Raw genomic sequence first — 25,693 nt, forward strand, 5'->3', positions numbered from 1 at the left:
TCTCTCCCTCTCTCTTCCTCTCTGAAATCAATAAAAATATATTTTTTAAAAATACTGAATTTATAGGAAATTTCTGTATCCTACAGTATTGGCAATTAATAAACCTCTGTGTTGTTCATACTAAATGATGAGTCATTATACCTTATGAATAAAAGATGATCATCACCTGATACAAGTCTATGACTACATCCTTAAAATATACTTGTTAAGAAAATCTAAACCCCAAAAATGTTTTCCAAATATATTTTCAAAGTTTAGTAATAAAAGACTCGGTAGGGATAATTATATTCCATTTCTTTTTTAAAAGGTAACTAGAGAGAAAGGATGATTAAAGCAAGGAATTGCATTAAAATATACTAGCATCTTTGGACTTAAAGGCAGACCATTTGATTTTTCCCATCGGTGAATAACAGGATCAAGTTCTCTTCCACCCTCACAGCCCTTCCTCAAGCCTGTAGGCTCAGACCCCCAGCAGAATCCCCAGGTCTACATTACTCGGCCCCTATCTACAGTCCCCTCTGGGTCCTAGAGTCAGAGATGGTGAGGCTGGAAGAGGCCTTGGAGACTGCCAAATCCAACCCACTCACTTCAGAGACAAGCAATTCAGGGCCCAGAGAGGCCAAGTGGCTTGTCCAAGGTCACATAGCAAATGAACAACTGAGTTGAATGGATAAGTCTCTTTGTTCCTAGTCTAGTGCATTACTGGACTTCCACTGTGTCGCGTGAAGCTGCTGAAAGACGATACGGTGAGCCACCCAGGAGAGAGCTTAGGGGCAGATCATGCTTGTATCACAGAACTGGACAGGATGCCCAGGTGCCCTGAGCACCAAGCCCTGTGTGAGCCGCTCAGATGAACTGGGGGCCCCAGAACTTTACCCCATCCTCCCGGAGCTTCTGCCTCCTCTTCTCTTCCACGGCAGCCCTCTTCTGGTTCTCCCTGCGCCGCTGTTCCTCTAGTTTGCGCCATCGTTCTTCCATCTGCTTTTCATACTGGAGTTTGGCTCTTTTCTGCTTCTCCAGGAACTGTTGCTCTCTGGCAGCTGGGGGAAGAAAAACAAAGAGGTGGCATTAGAAGCACACTCCACACCATTTGCATTAAGACCAACAATGCAGAAGCAAGAGTGAGACAAAAAACAAAAACAAAACAAAAAAACAGCCCGGTGGAAGCTCAGGCCGCAGTGACTGAGATGAGGGGTTCTGGCAGCTCTGCCACTAGCTGGGTGACCCTGGGCATGCTAACCATGCCATCTCTGCTTTGGTTTCCTCCTCTGCGACATGGGGACAGTCACGTTTGCAACATCACGGTGCTGTGAAGATGGAACGAGACAATGCATGAAAAAGGTACAGTAAGTGCGCCTGCACATGGCAGCTACGACTATCATTGCTATCTTTGAGTCAGCCTTGCCAGCCTGGGTAAGCCATACACCGCTGAGAAATGAGAATGGTAATGGTACATTCATTCAAAACACATTAACTGTGCATACACCACTCACCAAGCTAGGCAAGGGGGTAAACACATGAATGAGCTTGGCCTACACAAGACAATAAAGGGGCCTTAAGTCTACCTGGCCCAGTCAGGGAAGGGTTCCCTGGAGGGGACAATGCCTGAGCTAACCAGCAGGAGGCAGTCAAGAGAGAACTTGAAAGCTCCTCATTTATCTCAATTCGGAGGGCGGGGGGGAATACTCTCTAACCACACACTTTCTATCTACCTCAGAGCATCCTGTGGGGACATGCCCTACTTACCCATCTACAGCCTGCAAGAGGTAAGACAGCCTTTCTCAACTGGATTCCCCATCTTTTTTTTAATAAATCTTTATTGTTCAGATTATTACAGGTGTTCCTCTTTCCCCCCCCCCCATAGCTCCCCTCCACCTGATTCCCCACCCCACCCCATGCCCTTACCCCCCCGCCACTGTCTTCATCCATAGGTGTAAGATTTTTGTCCAATCTCTTCCCGCACCCCTCACACCCCCTTCAACCTGAGAATTGTCAGTCCACTCCCTTTCTATGTCCCTGATTCTATTATATTCATCAGTCCATTCTGTTCATCAGATTTTTTATTCACTTGATTTTTAGATTCACTTGTTGGTAGGTATGTATTTGTTGTCATTTTGTTGTTCATAATTTTTATCTTTACCTTTTTCTTCTTCTTCCTCTTCTTAAAGAATACCCTTCAGCATTTCATATAATACTGGTTTGGTGGTGATGAACTCCTTTAGCTTTTTCTTGTCTGTGAAACTCTTTATCTGACCTTCAATTCTGAATGATAGCTTTGCTGGGTAGAGTAATCTAGGTTGTAGGTTCTTACTGTTCATCACATTGAATATTTCTTGCCACTCCCTTCTGGCCTGCATAGTTTCTGTTGAGAAATCAGCTGACAGTCGTATGGGTGCTCCCTTGTAGGTAACTGTTTTTCTCTTGCTGCTTTTAAGATTCTCTCTTGTCTTTTGCCCTTGGCATTTTAATTATGATGTGTCTTGGTGTGGTCCTCTTTGGATTCCTCTTGTTTGGGGTTCTCTACGCTTCCTGGACTTGCAAGGCTATTTCTTTCACCAGGTAGGGAAAGTTTTCTGTCATTATTTCTTCTAATAGGTTTTCAATATTTTGCTCGCTCTCTTCTTCTGGCACCCCAATAATTCGGATGTTGGTACACTTGAAGTTGTCCCAGAGGCTCCTTACACTATCTTCATATTTTTGGATTCTTTCTTCTTTTTGTTTTTCTGGTTGGGCGTTTTTTTTTTTCCCTCACATTTCAGATCTTTGGTTTGATTCTTGGGGTCCTTTGATCTACAGTTGAATTTCTGTATATTCTTTATTTCACACAATATATGCTTAATTTCTGACTGGTCCTTTTCCATTTTTGTGGCATTCTCATTAAGGTCCTTCAAGGTCTCACTAAGCTCCTCGGAGGTCTCATCAAGTTTCTCGGCAGTTTTTAGAAGATTCTTGAGTAACCTTATAAATGTGGTTTTGAACTCTATGTCCAGTAGTTTGCTTTCCTCCATTTCTTTCATTCGTGACATGTTTCTTTGTCTCCGCATTTTGCTGCTTCCCTGTGTTGATGGAGTGGTTTTCTGTGGTAGGTGACCAGTGGTTCAGCCTATCACCTGAGGTGGACACTCTTGGTGCACCCCTTTGTGGGCTGAGTGCAAAGTCTTGGTGTAGTTAAGCCTTGATTGCTGTTGGTACACTGGGAGGAATTGACCTCCAGGCCAATTGGCTGTGAGGACCCACTGTGTCTATAATGGAAGAACTGCTGTGCTGGAGACACACTTATGGGGCAGGACTTGTTTCAGTGGGGCTTTGGTGCTCACTGAGTCTGCCTCTTGAATGTGTCACTTATGGATGTGAGTAGTTGAAATCTGGTGTCGTCTCACAGTGACCACTAGATACACTAGCTTCTGGATCTCCAATGGGGTGCAGGTCAGCTACTGTCACCCAGCAGGAGCTACAGCGAGAACTACAGTTTTCTCCTCTTTGCTTGGGGTTTGGAGGTTTTGGAGCTCTCTGACCAGAGCCACAGTTCGTTAGGTTAAGCTGCAATAGGGCAGACCATTTATATGCAAAAGCCGCTGCGTGGAGCTTGGGTGGGTTTGTAGATTGTGCGGGGCGGGGTCTCAGGGAGTCACTAGACTAGGGCGTGGCAAAGAGCGATGGCTGCCAGTCAGCCATCTCTGCATCTCCGCATTTCCAAGTCCCTGTGTCCCGCGCCCCAGTGCAGTAAACAATGATTGTTGCGCGCACCTCTGCAAGAAAGCCACCCTCACTTTCTGACCCGATGGCAGACAGTCCAGCTTCTCCTGTAGGAGTTTGGGTCCCCAGAATCTCCCCAGAGACTGGAGTTCAGAGTAATCGGGAGCTTGTCTCCCTTCAGGTTGAAAAAAGCAGCGCACCCAGTCGCCCGCCGCCAGCCCGATTCGCGGGCCTCCATACCTCAGCTTTTCAGCGCTTGTGCACATCTCAATGCTCTTTTCCCTTTCCTTCTAGTTGTAGAACTTCCACTCAGCCAGCTTTCCCGTGGTCTGGATGATAGACATTTTGTCTTTTAGTTGTAGTTTTGAAATTGTTGTGCGAGGCAGCGGTTTAGGTGTTTACCTATGCTGCCATCTTGGTTCCAATCCGGATTCCCCATCTTAATACAGATGTCTCAATTGGCCCTTCTCGAAGCCCCAGAGAGAGAGAGCCTGAGTGAATGCACACAGTGGACACCCGAGAGGCAGGGCGGCAAGCACTTCTCAGGTTCTCATTCCTCATGCTATCCACAGCCCCGAGCACAGGGCCTAGAACACAGCGTACACTCAATGTTTGCGAGTTGAGTAAAGGAACTGTTTGGAGAATTACATAATTGTAAATGCACCAATCGCAGCATGGGTTCGCCCCCAATTCTCCACATTCATCTAACAATTGTCCTAGCTCTCTTCCAATTCAGTCACATAATTTTAAGGCTCTTGAGGAAAGATACAGCCATATCTCCACTTACTACTGCCGAAGTGCACAACTTACCCATAAACTTTTCCCTTTCTTCACGTCTTTCCTTAGCTAGCCTTTGTCTCTCATCACATCTTAAGAACCCCTCCATGCCTGCAAGAAAGAAAACATGATGAAACATTTCTTCACTCCTTCCCTACCTCCTGGGCCCGCACCCTGAGTCTGGCCACACACACATCATCCAGCATCATCACTTTGGCCTTGGAGGCCGGGTCCCTCACTCCCTACCATTCACAGCCCAACACACACACACAGACACACGCAGTCCCAGAACTGAGGGGTGGCAACAACAGCTGCCACTCTCACCCACCAACACCAATCCCAGAGAATCAAGTCCATTCCCTAGTCTTCTGTCCCCGGGCTTGGCCCTGCAGGCATCGGAAAGTGTAATAAATGACTGAGAGCCCTGACAGTGTGCAGAAAAGCCCACCAGGTCTCCCCTAGTCTGGCTCCCAGGGGAGGGGAGAAGCAGAAAAGTGGACACGATTATTACACAGAGTGAACATTCTAGTGTCTGGAGGGACCAAAGACTGCAGGACACATGTGAGCTCCTCAGATGAACACAGAACCACACGCTCAAGTTTGTGTTTTTTTTTTGTCTTTTGTTAATCCTCACCCAAGGGTATTTTTTCCATTGATTTTTAGAGAGAGTGGAGGGAGGGAGGGAGAGAGAAAGGGGAGGGGAGAGAGACAGAGATACATAGATGTGAGAGAGACACATCAACTGGTTTCCTCCCACACCCACCCTGACCAGGGCTTGGGATCAAACCTGCAAACCAGGAGTCAAACCTGAGACCCTTTGGTGCTTGGGCCTACTCTCTAACCACTGAGCACACTGGCCAGGGCCACATGCTCAAGTTTGATTTTGGTTCTGAGAAGTTTGCTCTGATGTCAATCTCAGTATTTTATTTGTATTTATTTTTTAAATATATTTGTATTGATTTCAGAGAGGAAGGGAGAGGGAGAGAGATAGAAACATCAATGATGAGAGAGAATCATTGATCAGCTGCCTCCTGCACGCCTCCTACTGGGGATGGAGCCCGAAACTCGGGCATGTGCCCTGACCGGGAATGGAACCATGACCTCCTGGTTCATAGGTCGATGCTCAACCACTGAGCCACGCCAGCCGGGGCTCAATGTTAGTATTTTAGAATCACAAAGAAGCAATATACCCGTTTGTCACTTAAATAACTAAAAAATAAAATGGAACAAATGGCAGTTAACCCCGCGCTTACACACACACACACACACACACACACACACACACGAATGTCTGGGAAGCATCCCAGGAGCTCCTGTCATCCATTTTCTACAGAACCCTAAAGGGCTTTCTAAATCAAAGATGAAATGATCTTCACCGTTCTTACAGAATGGGAAATAATTTACAGCACTAGGTCACCATTGGTCATTCATGAATATTATTTATCTAATGTTCCAGCACAACATTCAGAAGCAATAGGCTTCAGTGTTAGCACAACCATCAGCTTCCTAGTTCCTGAACCTACCTCTCCGGTGACATCACACGTTGATTTCACAGTGCCAGTTGCCATGGAAACCTGTGCCCCACCCCTCTCTCGAAGGTTCCTGTACTGTCCAGGAAGGACTGAAAGGTCTGGGCTACAGAGTAGGAATGTGAACAAGGACAGGGATGGATGAGACAAACACTAGATTGTCACGATTCCCCACCAGCATCTGCTATTGAAGCCTGGACCACAGATAGGGCAAATCAGTGCTTATTAAGAGACAAGCACTAAAAAAATCAACCCTGGACAAGTGTCACTCTCCATGTTTGGTTTCAATCAACTTAATCGATGCTACCAACAACATGGATGGCATCAATAATTTCAAGCCCCCCCACCATAAAATAATTTCAAGGCCCAACTTCTCAGCTCTTTACTGCTGGCCCCCCACAATCAAACCCCAAACACTCTTCCCAGCTTGACCTCAGCACTGCCCCTTTCTCCCACACACCTTCCAACTAAAACTGCCCCTTCTCCCCTTCCCCCCTACCTTCATTCTGTTTGGTGGTTGTGTTCTCCTCTAACTCGGTTTCCATGGGAACAGAGAGGCTACTGAACCAAGGTGGCTTCCACATTTCTGGGTCACCCAGCTCAGGCCACTGCCCCGTCCCCTACAGTGGCCCCGAGATACACACACAGTGCTCAAAGGTAGGCATATAGTCAGTGGAAGGGGAGCAGGGAGATAAAACCACGTTTCTCTTTTCTCTAAATATGTTCAGGATCTCGTCTCTACAGCAAGAGTTTGACTAGTATGAATATGTTCTGTGTGAAAAACCACAAAGAGAAGTTGAGGAGCCCTGGACAGATGCTTGTGCCCTCCCAAGGGGGACATACACCTCTCTGTATGGCCCACGCCACCCTCCAGGTGTTAGTGGGCCTGCCCCATATCTAAGGTAGAGCCCAAGAACTACTTAAAATGTTCTTTAAACAGAAGAAAGAAAGAAAAAAAAAAACGAAGGGAAAAGGGCCAAGCACATTTGAAACTGGCCACCTTACCTTGAGACTTTAGGAACAGAAAGCTGGATTTTCCGTAGACATACATGATTTCAGACTGCCTCCTGGTGGGTATTTGTAAGAGTCACACCTTCAAATCACAGCAAATCTGTATTATGATGCTCAGAGTCATCACCACACGTTTCATCATAATAGGAGATGACAACAGAGCAGTTGCTATGGACCAGTGCACTGCTTGGATTACTGTCATAACAGGAGATGACAACAGAGCAGTTGCTATGGACCAGTGCACTGCTTGGATTACTGTCATAACAGGAGGTGACAACAGGGCAGTTACTATGGACCAGTGCACTTGGATTGCTATCATGATCTTATAGGTGCAGAAAGGGAGGCACAGAGAGGTTAATTAACTTGTCTGAGATCACACCATCAGAAGTGGAGAAGCCAGGTTCCAATACAAGAACCTGACTCCAAGACCTACATATTTTCTTTTTTTTAATTTTTATTTATTGATTTTGAGAGAGGAGGAAAGGAGGGAGGGAGAGAGACAGACAGACAGACAGACAGACATCAACTTGTTGTTCCACTTATTTATACGTTCATTGGTTGCTTCTTGTGTACTTGACCAGGGATCAAACCCACAACCTTGGTGTACTGCAAGCATGTCAAACTCAAAGGCTAACACAGGCCAAATAATCAAGGTTTAAGTCTATGTGGGCCACAAAAAAACAAAAGCTTCAATTTTCATAGAAACGTAAGTTTATTCCGCTAGAGACATGCTGAAGACAAAGGCTGAAACAAATGAATCATCATTAACATAAAATAGAACGTTTTAATAAAAATTAATTTTTTCTTGAACATTAACTTACCAGACACTGAATAACTGCACAAATTAATAAGTGTAATGCAAATAAACCTATTTTTCTTGTTCTCCAAAAGCGAAATATTTCCTGTTGCGCACACCAAGCAAGTTAATCCAAGACTAATGGTGTGGCCATCGGCTGCTAAAATATTCGCTGCTGGTATTAGTGGAGAGAAATGGTGCGCCGGTGCGTAAGGCCCATGAATGCAACACGATTCTAGTCATCAGTCATTAGCGAACGTTAGTTCATTATTAATAATTATGTATAACAGGATATTGTGAAAATTAAGTTATGAATTTTTTTATTAAAATATTTCTTACATACCGTTATATTGGCTGAGTCGCAAAAATATTTGTGTGGGCCGCATGCAGCCTGTGCGCCACGAGTTTGACATGCTTGGTGTACTGGGACAACACTCTAACCAACTGAGCTCCCTTGCCAGGGTCAAGACACACACACACACACACACACACACACACACACACACATATTCTTCTTCTTTTCTTTTTTTTTAAAGGCATACGTAGAGGATCCCCTGCTCCATGGTTTTATTTTGATAAAAAGTCCTGCAAATCTGAGTACAGAGTTACAACCAAATGTATCTCCCCATGTGAGGATTTTTGGCAAGTGCATCCCATGAGATGGATCACAATTCATATAAAAGTGGTGACATGGAGAAGACACTCACTGGCATGCAGAATGCCAAACAGCTCTGCCTTCTATCTCATAGTTCATCTGTTGAGTCCCTTTCTCCAGTGGGTGATTTATTTGGACTGGGTACCTTTAAAATTGGCAATGACAGCCTCCAGCGAAGCACTTCTCTAGAAAGTTGGTTGACATCCTATAAAAGCAATGATGATCTTTTTAGCTGTCACAGCTCTGTAAGCATAAGCAGTGGCTCAGTTGGTGAATTGAGTAAAAGGACATTAGATCTCCTGAATAGTTTGGAGACTATCCAGAGTCCCTCAGAGCAAAAGATAAAGCGGAGTGTGAGTGAGTGTGTGTGTGTGTGTGTGTGTGTGTGTGTGTGTGTGTGTGTTGTATTCTTTTTAAAAAATATAGACATTTTATTGATTTCAGAGAGGAAGGGAGAGGGAAGAGAGAAACATCAATGATGAGAGAGAATCACTGATCGGCTGCCTCCGGCACACACCCGATTGGGGATCGAGCCCATAACCTGGGAATGTGTCCTTGACCGGAATGGAACCTGGGACCCTTCAGTCCGCAGGCCGACGCTCTAGCCCAGCCGTGGGCAAACTACGGCCCGCGGGCCGGATCTGGCCTGTTCGGCTGTTCTATCCGGCCCACGGAGCCGAAAGAACGGAGGGTTCTCTTGCTCTCTCCTCCGCTCCTTCACCAGCAGCAGTGTTAACATGGCAACGTCGTCGGGAAACACGGCCGCAGCTCCTTCTGAATGGGCGGATTTATATCCGTCCATTCAGTAGAAGGAACAACCTCTCAATCTTCCAGAGGCTCCTTGTAATGCCCACGGACGCGTCCCCCCCCCCCCCCACATCACCCTGGGAATGCATAGACACGTTATCGTGGTGATGTAGGGAGATATGCCCCTGGAGAGCACAGTATCAGAGCCTTTCTGAGGTAAGATTAAGAGCTCTACTCAAACACAATTTTTTCCTGTTCCCACATTCTGTACATCACAATGACTTGTTAATAAAACAACAAAGACTTTCAGCTTTTAGTCACTTCAACTGGTGGCCTGTCCTTTGTCACAAAACCCTGAAACAGCACCAGAAGAGGTGCAACTGGAACTCATTGATCTTCAGTCTGACTTTGTCCTAAAGGAGAAATTCAGCTCTCTTGAACTAAGAGACTTTTATGCTTCACTTAATGAAGCCACTTTTCCAAACATCCGGAGGATGGCACAGAAGATACTGGTGCTGTTTGGGTCAACCTATGTTTGTGAGCAGACATTTAGCGTCATGAACATCAACAAAGCCCCTCACAGATCCAGCTTAACTGACGAACACCTCAGATCTATCCTGAGAATAGCCACAACAAAACTAACTCCAGACTTTGATGCATTAGCTAAAAAAGGAGACCAACAACACTGTTCCCACTGAAGTTGATGTTTTAAAGACCAAAAACCTTTCAACCCAGTCTACATTGCCATCTACATCTACGTCCCGGGCATAATTTGGAAGTTGCACTAAAGAAAATGTTTAATTTACTGTTTACACATTTTGTTCTTTTCTATTTGTTTTAGTTTTAAATTATTTTATTATATTTAAGTTTAATTTGAAAGGCTTTTGTACCTTTCCTTTGTTAGGCAATTTTATTTTGCTTTTGCCATCTTCAATATAAGGTATGTTATTGTGCTATGATTCCTCCATTTTTTGAAGTTTCAAATTATAATAATCAGTGTTTACATTCTTCTTGTTAAAATGTTTGAAATGAATAAAACTATTGAAATAATTAAAAAAAAAAGACCATACCCTTTTATGTAATGATGTTTACTTTGAATTTATATTAGTTCACACAAACACTCCATCCATGCTTTTGTTCCGGCCCTCCGGTCCAGTTTAAGAACCCATTGTGGCCCTCGAGTCAAAAAGTTTGCCCACCCCTGCTCTAGCCACTGAGCCATACCGGCTAGGGCTCCTGCCCCATTCTTGATGCCATCTTGCTTCCCAGGACAACCATATTCAGGTGATGTGCAGCCCTGAAACGGAGGCCTTTTCCTGGGCAATTCATCCCTACAGGAAATGAGAATGAAACTGGGATACTGAGCTGCTAAACAACTATTTTATGTTAACAGAACAGCATAAAGTTCCATACTTCACTGATTCGCTCTTGTTTGGAATAACTTCCCGTTCACCGTGTCTGGGCCGCAGGAATACATTTTTAAAAACTAATTTTAAAATGAATTTTATTAGCCTGAGGCACTCTCCCACTAGAATATTAATGAGATGCTATTATTCAATTATTCATGGTACTGGTAATAACCATTATCGAAACCAAAGTTTTTAGGGGAAGCCAGCTGTGTTTGACTTTTAAAAATTAATTGCATTAAATGAATTTTAAAGTACCCTTCCCAATCATACTCACATGCGTGCAACTGCAATGTCCCCCAAAAAAGAAAGGGGACCAGGAATGCAGAGCTCATCAAGTGGGAAGTCCAGTGCTAGCTGTGATGATCTGGCTAAGCACAGGGAGACCACTGGCTCTCAGCTGTGGCCACACAATGGAATCCCCTGGGAGTTTTCAAACTTACACGTGCCTGTGTCTCCCTCCCAGAGGCTGACCTGGTTGACTCAGGTATGGCCAGGGCCTTGGTGCTTTCAAAGCTCCCATGTGACTGTAAGGTGCAGCAGCAGGACAGAGAACTTGGTCTGCTCCTCTTACTAGAGTGCACATCAAAAGTGTCTGGAGGGCTTGTAACCCCAGGCCGCTGGGTGGTACACCCAGAACTTCTGATGGAGTTAATCCCATCTGCGGCCTTCTTCCAAGTCCCCCAAGTTACTGGTTTTACTTTTTCCTCTCAAATATCCAGATGATAGATCTGGTTCCAACAAAATATTTTTTTAATTAAATTGATTGGGATAACACTGGTTAATAACATTATATATACTTCAGATGTACAACTTTATAATTCAACGTCTGTACACTCTATTGCATGCTTGCCATCCAAAGTCTAGTGTTCTTCTGTCACCATATATTTCACCCCCTTCACCATTCTGTTATCGGTATCTATGAGTTTTTTTGTTTTGTTGTTCATTTGTTGCTTTTTGTTTTATATCCCACATGAGTGAAATCACATGGTTCTTGTCTTTCTCTGACTTATTTCACTTAGCACAATACTCTCAAGAATCATCCAAGTCACAAATGGCAAAATTTCATCTTTTTATGTCTGAGTAGTATTCCATTGTATATGTGTACATGTTCATCTAATCTTCTGTTGAAGGACACTTGGGTTGTTTCCATGTTTTGGATTTTGTGAATAATACTTCAATGAACATAGGGATGCATGTAGTTTTAAGAATAAGTCTTTTCAAAATTTTTGGAGACCCAGAAGATGGATTGCTGGATCATACAGTAGTTCTATTTTTTATTTTTTTAGAAACCTCCATTATGCTTTCCATGGTGGCTGCACCAATTTATATTCCCACCAGCAGTGCACCAGGGTTCCTTTTTCTCCACAACCTCTCCAACACTTGTTATTTTTTGTCTTACTGATAATAGCCATTCTAACAGGAGAAAGATGGTATCTCATTGTGGTTTTCATTTGCATTTCTCTTATAGCTAGTGATTCAACAAAACATTTTTAATAGAATGCAAAGATATATGGTTCATTTGAATATGTAAAAATCATACATCCCCGTAAAGTGTCTTTGCTACACAACCTCAAGAGCTTTGTTATTATATTTTATAAAACTGGGGAGCAAAAATGAATGTTGACAAATTGAAAGGAAAATAAATTAGTCTGCCCTAACCGGTTTGATTCAGTGGATAGAGTGTCAGCCTGTGGACTGAAAGGTCCCAGGTTCGATTCCGGTCAAGGGCATGTACCTTGGTTGTGGGCACATCCCCAACAGGAGGTGTGCAGGAGGCAGCTGATCGATGTTTCTCTCTCATCAATGTTTCTAACTCTCTATCCCTCTCCCTTCCTCTCTGTAAAAAAATCAATAAAATATATTAAAAAAAAAGAAAAATAAATTAGTCTGCTACTGTTTTTGTTTTAATGTTTTTAAAATATATATTTTTATTTTTTTTTATTTTTTACAGAGAGGAAGGCAGAGGGATAGAGAGTTAGAAACATCGATGAAAGAGAAACATCCATCAGCTGCCTCCTGCACACCCCCTGCTGGGGATGTGCCCGCAACCAAGGTACATGCCCTTGACCGGAATTGAACCCGGGACCCTTCAGTCTGCAGGCTAACTTTCTATCCACTGAGCCAAACCGGTCAGGGCTGTTTTAATATATTTTTATTGATTGCAGAAGAGGGAAAGAGAGAAACATCAATGATGAGATAGAAACATTGATCGGCTGCCTCCTACACATCCCCTACTGGGGGTCAAGCCCAAAACCGAGGCATGTGCCCTGACCGGGAATCAAACCAGCGACCTCTTGGTTCATGGGTTGATGCTCAACCCCTGAGCAACACCAACCAGGCAGTCTGCTACTGTGCCAATAAATGTTAGTGTGTTTTGATAAATAGTTATTGTGATTACATGAAATTATATATGTGAAGAACTTCCCATTATAGTAAATGCTCATTAAATGTTAGTTGCCATTATTTTTAGAGGGAGGTTTTATTTTGAGATTAAATAAATGCAGACTCAGAAAAGTCAAGTGATGTATCTAATGTCATATTAAGTAGAAGGACTCATTATCTCTCTGACCCTTTAACCTGTTGTGATTTCTCCTAGACTCTGCTGCTCTTCCTGGGGGTGGGGAGAGAGGGTCATGGGAGGCAGGATCAGCAATGAAGGCCAGGAAGATGGAAATTCCGGGGAGTGGTAATGGTATATATAAAAATATGCTAGAGAATAATAGTCAAAGCCTGAAACCTCACTGAACTTCAGTTCTACCAGTGGGAACTGAAAATCAATGGACAGAATCCGGAACCTTGGTTCATGTTTGCATGCAGATATACTGTTTTTGTTCAGAAAGCATCATATATTCCTGCCTCATATTTTCAATTAAAATCTTAAAACCAACCTGGCTGGCATGGCCCAGTGGCTGAGTGTCGACCTATGAACCAGGAGGTCACTGTTCGATTCCCAGTCAGGGCACATGCCCAGGTTGTGGGCTCGATCCCCAGTGGGGGGATGTACAGGAGGTAGCCAATTCACGATTTCTCTCTCTCTCTTTCCCTTTCCCTCCCTCTCTGAAATAAAAAAAAATACATTTTTAAAAAATCTCAAAACGAATTACAACCCCAAAGGGTCAGTAAACTTCCAATTTAAATGTATTTCCGGGTGGAGCTAAATCCCAGTTCCCAGTAGCTCCTGTCGGTGTCCATCCACGTCTCAGGATGACCGCTTCAGTGCAGTGGACTGTGATGAAAACCCACAACACTGAGAGCTAAAGAAGAAGCTTGCCTGGCAACCTGATTTTCCTCTAAAATGAAATTCATATGCATTAAAGGCACTCTGAGAATATTAATAAATCAACCTTTAATACTGTTAAAATCATACCAGTGAACAATGCACAAAATCCCTGAAAAGTACATTTAATGCATGATTGGCACTTTCAAAATTCCAAATCATGGAATTTCAGGGGGAAGAGTTCTCAGGGGCCCAATTCAATGCTCTACTTGCTTCGAGAGAGAGAGAGGGCCCTCACCAGTTTGGCTCAGTGGATAGAGCATCGGCCTGCGGACTCAAGGTCCCAGGTTCGATTCTGGTCAAGGGCATGTACCTTGGTTGCGGGCACATCCCTAGTAAGGGGTGTGCAGGAGGCAGCTGATTGATGTTTCTCTCTCATCGATGTTTCTAACTCTCTATCCCTCTCCCTTCCTCTCTGTAAAAAATCAATAAAATATATTAAAAAACAAAAAACAAAAAAAGATAGAAAGAGGGTTGCGCTCCGTCCTCCACCAGAAAGAGAACAGTCTTCATCCTCTCAGCTTCCTCCATTCTGCTCACCCAATATGGTGGCTCAGTTCTTGGCCTTTTGTTATATGGATGGAGAATACAGGTAGAAAGGGCTTCAGGGCTGCAAGAAGTGAATGGGCTTTGATTACTGACATTGGAAAGGGGAGCAAAAACTGTGTGAGGGGATGAAAGAGAAGGAAGCGAGACATGGAGGACAAGGGAGTCAGGAACCATGTCAGGTTGCCTCTGGGGAGAATTATGCCTGAAAGTTGAGTACAGTGTGACCCTCAGAAGGTAGGTAGGTAGGTAGGGTGTGTGTGTGAGTGTGTGTGTGATACTGGGAATCAGAGGAACAGGCAGAGCTGCAGGTTAGAATTCAATGCTGACACTTCACATATCCAGTAAAGTTCTGAATTGCTTTTAATCTGTTTTGCCTACTGAATTCTATTTCTTTGGCTATCACATGGGGTTCTGTCATTTGGGATATTTATATTTAGAAACAAATACCTATGCAGGAACTAGCCTTAGGGGAGTCGCAGGGTTTCAGAGACCCTTCAGGGACCATTTATTCCATTTTCTATCTCTGATAAGAGCAGAATTAGGTGGCTTCAACTGCAATTTGTGTTTTGTAACATGCCATTTCTCCCAATAGCTTAATAACTTAGCTGACAATTTGGGGGGCACTAATCCAGTGATTCTGGGGCTTTAGCATACATCAGGAAAATCCCCTGGAAGGCTTGTTAAAACAGACTGCTGGGCCCCCACTCCCCAGAGCTTCTGATGCAGCAGATCTGGGGTGGGGCCTGGGAATCTGCACTTCTAATGAGTTCCCAGGTGATGCTGATGCTGCTGGTCTGGGAGCCACACTTTGAGAACTGCTGATCTAATCCATTTCTCATCTGCTACAACCCAGGTATCAAAATACATTAAAAATATGTATACAGACACCAAAAAATCCTTGGGAAGAAAGAAGTGGAGAAATAGGGAACTACATAAGAATATACACAAATCTATGCTGTTACGATGTTTTTGTAAAATACACTTCCTCAATTCCTAGAGGTTTCTTTTAAAACTACTGAATTACATTTTCCAGAAAAATGCCAGCCATAATAAGGTTATTACTAAACGACTCAAATGATTCCTAAACAATTCTCTTAAATCACAATTGCACAGCTAAGAGAATGACCAGTTTTTATTACAGGGTTTTTGCTTGTTTTAGTTTTGAACTGAGTGAAGTCCAAACAATCACGAAAAGCAGAGCAGTCTGTCATTGAGGTCAAACAGTAATGAGAATGGGGTCTCCTCCTCTTCACCTCATAATCTTCACCAATCTGCCACGAAACCCTCTGCACGGGGTTACAGCCAGTCTGCTCCCAGTCCCCCGTTCTGTAAAAGGGAGGTAGTGGTGGCCCAGCCAGTGTGGCTCAGTGGTTGAGCATTGACCTATGAACCAGGAGGTCACGGTTCAATTCCCAGTCAGGGCATATGCCTGGGTTGTGGACTCGATCCCCAGTAGGGGGCGTGCAGGAGGCAGCCGATCAATGATTCTTTCTCGTCATTGATGTTTCTATCTCTCTCTCCCTCCCCCTTCCTCTCTGAAATCAATAAAAATATATCCTATATAATAAAAGGCTAATATGCAAATTGACCGAATGGCAGAACGACTGGTCGCTAGGACATGCACAGACCACCAGGGGGCAGACGCCCTGACTGATAGGTTAGCTTGCTGCTGGGGTCCGGCTGATTAGGACTGGGCGAGATGGGTCGGACACACCCTGGAGCCCTCCTGCAGTCCTTTCCCGGCTGGGGTCCCAGATTGTGAGAGGGCGCAGGCCAGGCCGAAGGACCCCATCAATCTGTGCACTGGGCCTCTAGTAAAAAAATAAAATAAAATAAAATAAAATAAAAGGGAGGTAATAGTAGTGCCTGTCTGACATACAGGCAGAGGCAGAAGAGATCTCTGGCACTGCTTTGCTGCATCCAACACAGTGGGAGCTCCACAAACTGAGCTATTCCAAGTGAGGTACTCTAGCCACCTGTTCCCATTTGTCCCTCTTTGTTTTCCACCACTCAGGTCTTCCGCACACATATTCGAAGACCAAGCATGCTACCTTTCCTGAGGGGCGATCGGAGAGAGTGCACGCAACACTGCCAGGGTAAACCCAGGGCGGGCATTCATTTTCCATAAAAATTATACCAGAACAGGGATGTGTCCCCTTGATTTCTCGTCTTCTGCCAAGTTACTGATCATTATTTGTGTCTACACATGTAGACACAAGTCCCTTCTGGTATATTAGTAGAAATGAGATCCCATCTTTAGCAGGATAATGGCTTACTAAAAAAGAATATGTACATGACACTTCACACTCACTGTGAAGGCGATAACCACGCTGTTCTTCACCATTTCAACAGTATATCACCTAATTATATTCATACACACTTATCTACTCATCCCAGGAACCAGCAACTCAGATACACTTCCCCAGAGCCAAATAAAAACATGCCAAGTTATAAATTCAACTGGGCCCTCTTTGGGGAGCTGTATACATATATCCATGGGCCAGACTGTCTTTCTCTAAAGGCACCATTTATTAAGTATCTATTTCCTGCCAGGCATTATGCTCTCCAAATGTTATTTAACGCTCACAATAATCCTAGGAGGTGGAAGCCATCCCCATTTCACAGATGAGGAAATTGAGACTCCAAGAGGTTAAGAAATTTGCCCAAAGTCACAGTTGGAATGTAGCAAAGCTTGGATTTGAGGCCAGTCTGGCTGACTTGTAAGCTGACGCATCAACTAAACTCTGAGAGGAAAGGAGGGGCACTGACCTAGGGATCTCGATGTCCAGAAACTGGGAACTATTCTTGCTGGGGTGCACGGAGGAGCATGGTAATAAAACGGGCCCAGCACACACTAACAGTGTGCACTGGGGAAGCATCTAAGCCTCAGTTTTCTCATCTGTTAAACAGGTATAATAGTAGAAACTGTGTCGTAATGTGAAGCTTAAAGAATATATGTACAATCTGGTTTGGCTCAGTGGATAGAGCATCGGCCTGTGGACTGAAGGGTCCCAGGTTCGATTCCGGTCAAGGGCATGTACCTTGGTTATGGGCACATACCCAGTGGGGAGTGTGCAGGAGGCAGCTGGTCGATGTTTCTCTCTCATCGATGTTTCTAACTCTCTATCCCTCTCCCTTCCTCTCTGTAAAAAATCAATAAAATATATATATTTTTTAAAAAGAATATATGTAAAGCTCTTAGCCCAACAGTACCCTAGTCAAGGGACCTTGAATAAATCTCTTTCCATCTCAGAGCTTTGGGCTCCCCTTCTGTGACGCAGGAATATTATTACCTACTTTCCAGGGTTGGGGGGAGGCTTGTGAAAACACTTGGCAGGGGAACAGCCACAGTTGGCTCCCTTCCCCTGAAAAATGAGAACACAGATCAAACAAGTTGTGGCAGAATTTCACTGGGGCCCTGAGCCCCAGGCCATGGAATCATAAGCTCCACATTCCAGTCTCCCCAAGAACCCCAGAAAATTCCCCCAGGAAACCCCCCACAACTTCCTAAGAGTCACAGTTTCCATTCAAGACTTGCTCTGCCCAGCTGATAATTCACTTAGAAGGTGAGCAGACAAAGTCAAAGGTGACTGAAAGAAGACAATGAATGGATGGCTAGAAAAATTCAACTTAACTATCTATCTCTCTCTCCTTCCCCCTTCCTCTCTGAAATCAATAAAAATATATTTTTTAAAAGAAAGTAAAAGATGTATAAAGGATCCTAGAGGTCACTGAAGACCCTTTTGGCCAATCTTCATGCCACTCCCAGCCCAGTTACCTATAAGGTCATTATTTTGGGAAGAGCGGTGCCCTTGAGCAGGAACAAGGCAGGTCAGAGAGCTCCTTGTCCCAAGCCCCTTGTTATGTTCTCTTTCCGGAGTATTTGCACACACTGACATGCTCATGGGCACTTGGGGTCCCTCTATTCCACCCTTGCTGTTACAGGGTTGGCAGGAGCCTCTTGGGTCCCCTCTGAAGACACCCCCTTGGTTTGAAGGCTGCTTCCTCCCCCTCTGCCATCTCACTGGGCACCAGACCTGAACTTTGACCTCTGCTGCAACTGAACCATCCAAAGTGCACCCTCCACTCCAGACCCCTCTATTCCCAGTGTCAGCTGGCGGCAGCTAAGCCCCACATCAGAAATGGCTGCAGTTACATCAGCCAGCGAGTTGAGGGGCCACTGACAGGATCCCTAAAACCAAAGCCAAATCATAAGTGTGGTGCTCAGACCTGCTTCCCCACCAGCTGGTGTCAGTTCCAAAAAGATTCCTCAATTTTAAAACAAAATACAAAGGGGAAATAGGCTAGAAAATAAATCACTCCAGTATTGCAAACAATTTGCAGACACACTGTATTTAAGAACTTTGAAACTTGCAACCTTTCGTTTCCTTTCTCCCTGAAGTGCACTCCCGGCAAAGTTGTTCCACCCTGCCCCAAGCTACAGGCTCTGCATCTGGCACCCGCAGCTCAGCCGTAATTCTTAAGGACATCTTCAAGGGCACTTTGAGGCCTTGCGGCCGAAACAGCTTCCAGATCAAATTGATTCTTTTTAAACTGCAAGAGCGCCCAGCCAGTGTGGCTCAGTGGTTGAGTGTCGACCGACCTATGAACCAGGAGGTCACAGTTCAATTCCTGGTCAGGGTACATGCCCAGGTTGCAGGCTTGATCCCCAGTAGGGAGCATGCAGGAGGCAGCCGATCAATGATTCTCTCTCATCACTGATGTTTCTATCTCTCTCCTTCTCTGAAATCAATAAAAAATATATATATATTTAAAAAGAACAACAAGAAACCAAGATGGCGGCATAGGTAAACACCTAAACTGCTGCCTCACACAACAATTTCAAAACTACAACTAAAAGACAGAACGGACACCATCCAGAACCGCAGGAAAGCTGACTGAGTGAAAATTCTACAACTAGAAGGATAGAGAAAAGCTCACAGAGAATTGGAGGTACAGCAAAGGGTCTTTGTGCGCGCAGAGAGGAAGGGCGGCTGAGAGCCTGGCTGACTTTCTCTGGAGGAAGGGGGAAGGGAGCCCCCGACCGCACAGAACCCCAGTTCTGACTGCACTGAACACCTGTTCCGGGCGAGCCCCTGGGGACCCACGCTCTTGTGGGGGGAGTCTGGACTCTCAGGCGGAGACTCGGGAGCCGGGGAAGGCGGAGGACTGAAAGTCTGCTCGCGCCAGTGCGCACAAAGGCTGCGGAGGCTGCCACAGGCTTTCCCTAGCGGAAGGGAGTGAGAGGCTCCTGACGGCACTGAACTCCAGTTCTGACTGAAGTGAGCCCCAGTTCTGACTGCAGTGAACCCCAGTTCCAGGCGAGCCCCTGGGGACCCACGCTCTTGTGGGGGGAGTCTGGACTCTCGGGCGGAGACTCGGGAGCCAGGGAAGGCGGAGGACTGAAAGTCTGCTCGCGCCAGTGCGCACAAAGGCTGCGGAGGCTGCCACAGGCTTTCCCTAGCGGAAGGGAGTGAGAGGCTACTGACGGCACTGAACTCCAGTTCTGACTGAAGTGAGCCCCAGTTCTGACTGCAGTGAACCCCAGTTCCAGGTGAGCCCCTGGGGACCCACGCTCTTGTGGGGGGAGTCTGGACTCTCGGGCGGAGAATCGGGAGCCGGGAAAGCAGAGGACTGAAGGCACACACGTGCGCGCAAGGGCAAGGCTGACGGGAAGCCAAGACTGAGACTCCACCCCATCCAAGCTGAGCACAGAGGCTATTGCAATTTGGCAAGCCTAATCCTATAAGGCTGTCTCCAGCACCGGACTTCTCCCAGCATAGACACAGCTGATCTTTACAGCCAACAGGCCTGGAGGTCAATTCTTCCCAGTGATACCAACAACAATAAAGACTTAATTACAACAAGGCTGTACACACAGTCCACAAAGGTGTGCACCAAGAGTGTCCACCTCAGGTTATCTGGGGAGGCAGACCCACTGGGCCAAATTGGAAACCTAGCACACAAATCTACCAACTCAGGGAAGCAGTGAAAATGCGGCGTCTAAGAATCAGATCACAAACAAAAGAAATGGAGGAAAACAAACGACTGGATATAGAATTCAAAACCACGGTTATAAAGCTTTTTAAGAATATCCTAGAAAAGGCCGATAAATATAATGAGACCCTCGAAGAGATGAAAAAGGACCAACTAGAAATTAAACATACACTGACTGAAATAAAAAATATTATACAGAGACCCAAAAACAGACAAGAGGAACACAAAAATCAAGTCAAAGAATTGAATTACAAAGAAGCAAAAAACACTCAACCGAAAAAGCAAAAAGCAAAAAAAAAAATCCAAAAAGTTGAAGATAATGTAAGAAGACTCTGGGACAACTTCAAGCGTACCAACATCAGAATTATGGGGGTGCCAGAAGAAGAGAGAGAGCAAGATACTGAAAACCTATTTGAAGTAATAATGACAGAAAACTTCCCCCACCTGGTGAAAGAAATAGACTTACAAGTCCAGGAAGCCCACAGAACCCCAAACAAAAGGAATCCAAAGAGGACTACACCAAGACACATCATAATTAAAATGCCAAGAGCAAAAGACAAAGAGAGAATATTAAAAGCAGCAAGAGAAAAACAGATAGTTACCTACAAGGGAGCACCCATACGACTGTCAGCTGACTTTTCAACAGAAACTATGCAGGCCAGACGGGAGTGGCAAGAAATTTTCAATGTGATGAATAGCAAGAACCTACAACCAAGATTACTCTACCCAGCAAAGCTATCATTCAGAATTGAAGGGCAGATAAAGAGTTTCACAGACAAGAAAAAGCTAAAGGAGTTCATCACCACCAAACCAGTATTATATGAAATGCTGAAAGGTATTCTTAAAGAAGAGGAAGAAGAAAAAAGGAAAGATAAAAATTATGAACAACAAATACATATCTATCAACAAGTGAACCTAAAAATCAAGTGAATTAAAAACCTGAGGAACAGAATAATCTGGTGAATATAATAGAATCAGGGGCATAGAAAGGGAGTGGACTGATAATTCTCAGGGGGAAAGGGGTATGGGGGGGTTCATAAAGAGACTGGACAAAAATCATACACCTATGGATTAGGACAGTGGGGGGTAGGTAAGGGCAGAAGGTGGGGTGGGAAATGGGTGGAGGGGAGCTATGGGGGAAAAAAGGAGAAATAATTGTAATCTGAATAAAGATTTATTTAAAAAAAATAAAAATAAAAAAAAAATAAAGAATAAAAAATAAATAAATAAAAAAAAAATAAAAAGAACAACAATATACTGTTGCTATTGAAGCATAGTAGCCCATCCTGGCAATTGGGTTTGGATTCAACTCATTATTTTGAATTGGCCAGTCACATTTGTATTACAGCTGAGCCAAAATCAGTGCTTAAATGACCATTGCCTTTAAAAACAACACGCTAGACCAGTGGTCGGCAAACTCATTAGTCAACAGAGCCAAATATCAACAGTACAACGATTGAAATTCCTTTTGCGAGCCGAAAACCGACTTCGGCGCATGGGCCACGAAGTTTCAATCGCACTGTACGTGCGCGCCCGCGCGTGGTATTTTGTGGAAGAGCCACACTCAAGGGGCCAAAGAGCCGCATGTGGCTTGCGAGCCGCAGTTTGCCAACCACTGTGCCAGACTGATGAATCTCAGAGGGAAGATGGGGGTGGGTGGATGGGTGGGTGAGATTAACCAAAGAACTTATATGCATACATGCATAACCCATGGACACAGATAATAGTGTGGTGAAGGCCTGAGGGGGGGGGCTGGTGTGGTGTGGAGGGGGTCAATGGGGAAAAATGGGGGACATTTGTAATACTTTCAACAATAAAGATAACTTAAAAAAATAAAGTACCTCACAGGTTAAAAATGTTAAAAAAATAAAAATAAAAACAGCATGCCACAAAAACCTTCCACTCCAGCGCACTGGTTCTCAGCCAGGGGTGTGTGCCCCCAGGGGACACTTGGTAATGTCCAGTTTGGTTTGTCACAACTTGGTGGGATCCTACTGGCATCCAGTGGGTAGAGATCAGGGAAACTGCTAAACATCCTAGAGTATACGGATCCCCCCCGCCCCCCCCCCGCCCGCCACACACACACACAATCACCAGAATCACCCAGCCCCGGATGGCAGCAGTGCCAAGGTTGTGAAGTTTCTCCAACCTGCAAGCTGCGCTCGCGTGATACCCTTCCACTGCATAGGATAGTGGGGAAGGGCACGCAGTAAGAAGAGAGCCACAGTTGTCTAATAATCATTCACCTTACTAGCTACAGATGAGAAGTTTGCTTACAGACCCTGGGAAACTGGAGGATGAAACAAGGCTGTAAAAAGATACTAGTAAGATGTCTCGATGGGTTCATGTCTCAGAAAAGAAATACATTTTGGGGAACAGACCAAGGACAGGACACACTTTGATTTGGTTGCTGTGCCCAGACCCTGACCCGCTCCGGGAGTTTTCTCAGGAATGCTGACCATTCTCCGGAACCAGGAAGGGGCTGAGCTGTTTGTAACTTCACAGAAGATTAGCCACCTTGTTATCGGACTTTGACCTCCTGAAGCGCCAGACTGCAGACCCTCCCCACCCCTTTCCATGTTACACTTGCAGCTCGCAGCTGCACGTAGTAACTATCTTCTCTCTCAGAGGGTGAGAGCAGAATTTCCAGGATGACCTACTGCTCTCCCCATACTGCCAGCATTATTGGAATAAACGCTCATATATGATTCAACCTTGTGTCTGCTTAATTTGGCTCAAGTAGTGACAGGAGACCTTGGACCCATTGTGCCCAGTTTCACATACACCTTGGTTCATGCCACTTCAATATACAGCACTAAGAAAAAAGCTAAAAATGATAAATGCACAATAAACATGATTCCCATGTGGGCAGCTCCGCTAAAACACTGTAGCAATTTGTAGTAATATTCATTGTATTATAAAATTCTTTTTCAAAAGTAGAGAATTGATCAAATTCTTATAGGTATTCAACACCACCAATAGGCATGCTTTGTTCCCCGGGTAGGACTGTGACTAAATGCATGAGGCCCTAGCCGGTTTGGCTCGGTGGATAGTGTTGGCCTGTGGACTGAAGGGTCCCAGGTTTGATTCCGGTCAAGGGCACGAGCCTTGGTTGTGGGCTCGATCCCCAGTAGGGGCGTGCAGGAGGCAGCCGATCAATGATTCTCTGTCATCATTGATGTTTCTATCTCTCTCTCTCTCCCTCTCTGAAATCAATAAGACTATTTAAAAATTAAAAATAAATGCATTAGTAGTAGTGCTAAGGGTTTTAGAACAAGCATCATAGAAGAAACTGTCCCAGTGCCACTTTCCTGGAGAGCAATGCAGTGACGCTATGGTGCGGATTTTTTTTTTTCTTTTCTTAGAAAAAAATGTTTTATTTTACATATTTAACTCTTTATTAAATACCTTTATTTAGCTCTTAATAAAATACAAGGGTAAGCAAAAATAGGGTTACAGTTGCATGTGAAAGTGTGTTCTTATAATATTACCAGAGGCCCGGTACACAAAATTTGTGCACTTGGGGAGATCCCTCAGCCCGGCCTGCATCCTCTCACAGTCCAGGACCCTTCAGGGGAAGTCCACCTGCCACCTTAGGCCCAATCCCCCCAGGAAATAGTTTTATTATATAGGTATGGTGCGGATTTGCAGTGGAGGCAAAGACAGCCCACTGCCCTTGGGACCTGGAATGAGAAGGCTTACAGGGCATGGTCACTGCCCCCAAACAGGCCACCCGGGGAGGCAAAACACACTCCATCAGCCTTCACATGGCCTTCATAGGCCCCCCGGGCAAAGAAGTTCCCTCCTAAAGACTTGAGTACAAATCACACCCTTAATCATAATCCCTGCTGATGGGAATGATCCATATTGTGTCTTACAGCAAATATCCTGCCCACCTCCCAGGGGCACCAGGGAAGACGGATGGATGGAGGCAGCTCTGATTCCCATAAAATCCAATAAGCATTTGAAAACTGGGTTCACTTGATTTCATCAGCACTGAAAGGAAGTCTTAAGCATTTGCTCAGAGTTATTACAGACTACGGCATTTCCCTCTGGGCACTTGTCTGCCGCAAAGAATCTGTAAGACACAGGTTGCCTCCTGACTGCAGCCGCTGCATCCCTTTTTATAGTAACAGGAAGGACGTCTGTGTTGCCAAGGCAACCCAAGGTTTCACTCATCAATACAGCACTAAGGACTGTCACTGAGAACAGTATCCCTCTTCTGGGGCTTTACACTGAGTCTAACGCACACCATAGATGAGATGGTCACCTATGAAGATAACGAAGATAAAGAGCAGGTATTGGGGTAAAACACTTTCTAAAGTTTTCTGGCAAAAATAAATAAATAGATAAAGTTTTCTGGTGATCATTCAAGCTGACGACAAGCCAAGAGAGGTGGCCACCAGGAACATGTAAAAGTAAAGGCAGTTCAAATACGCGGGGGCCCTGAGATACAGCTTAGTCCTTCTCAGAGCCCTGCCCCGCATAACACAGAGGCCCTTCCTGCACCCAACCCTGTCCTTCCAGCCCACGCCCCCCACCCCCGTGGGTCCAGGCAGGGTCTGGCCCCCGGAAACTCTACCCAGTGAATGAATAATCCAAATGAAAGTTCATGAAGATTTGAGTGGGAATGGAAAGGAAGACAAAGAGTGGATTCTAGCCCAGAGAGGGGTGTGCTACAAACACAGGCAACTGAATGCAGGTGGGAGAAGAGCTGAAGGAGACCCGAGGTTCTGGGCCTGAGGAGCCAGGAGAATAGTGGCTGGCACCATGCGCAGAAACAGGGAAGTAGCCTTGGGACACTTGGGGGGCAGGTGATGACTTAAGTTTGGTCATTAAAGAATTTGGGAAGCTTGGAAAATAGTTTAATGGGAGGTCTCACCAGTAATCAGTTTAGAGACTAGAGATGATGATAGGAACAATGATGATGATGATGATGATAACCAACCTTGACCATGCCAAACCCAGTCCTGCTTTACCTGTTTAACCACATTTAATCTTTCCAACAAATCTATGCAGTTAGTACTGTTATTGTCCCCATTTTGCAGGTAGGAAAACTGAGAGGTTAAACGCTTTTCCGGAGTCACAAAACTGGTAAATAGCAGAGGCGAAATGCAAACTCAGCCGGTCTGATTCTAGAACTACAGGTTGGGGGAGGGAAAAGTGATGGCTGCCTAGAGGTGAAAGGCAAGGCCTTGCCTTAAAGGCATGGATCTCGCCCTAGCCGATTTGGCTCAGTGGATAGAGTGT

General features: G+C 44.9%; 1 protein-coding gene across 6 annotated transcripts in view; it reads right to left on the reverse strand.

The window, feature by feature from the left end:
* The window catches only part of MAP7D2 (MAP7 domain containing 2), a 113,317-nt gene that overhangs the window by 57,665 nt on the left and 29,959 nt on the right, over positions 1–25,693 (reverse strand). For 4 of the 6 annotated variants that reach the window (XM_080651961.1, XM_080651965.1, XM_080651963.1 and 1 more), the window contains exons 2-3: positions 4,507–4,584; positions 877–1,040 (exon numbers count right to left, since the gene is read on the reverse strand). In XM_080651961.1, coding sequence (XP_080508087.1) covers positions 877–1,040; positions 4,507–4,584 — 242 coding nt within the window. The remainder of the gene's footprint in view (positions 1–876; positions 1,041–4,506; positions 4,585–25,693) is intronic. The other 2 variants (XM_080651964.1, XM_080651962.1) reach the window with 1 other exon arrangement.

This window comes from Plecotus auritus (assembly GCF_963455305.1).
Source record: "Plecotus auritus genome assembly, chromosome: X".
NCBI classification, from domain to species: Eukaryota; Metazoa; Chordata; class Mammalia; order Chiroptera; family Vespertilionidae; genus Plecotus; species Plecotus auritus.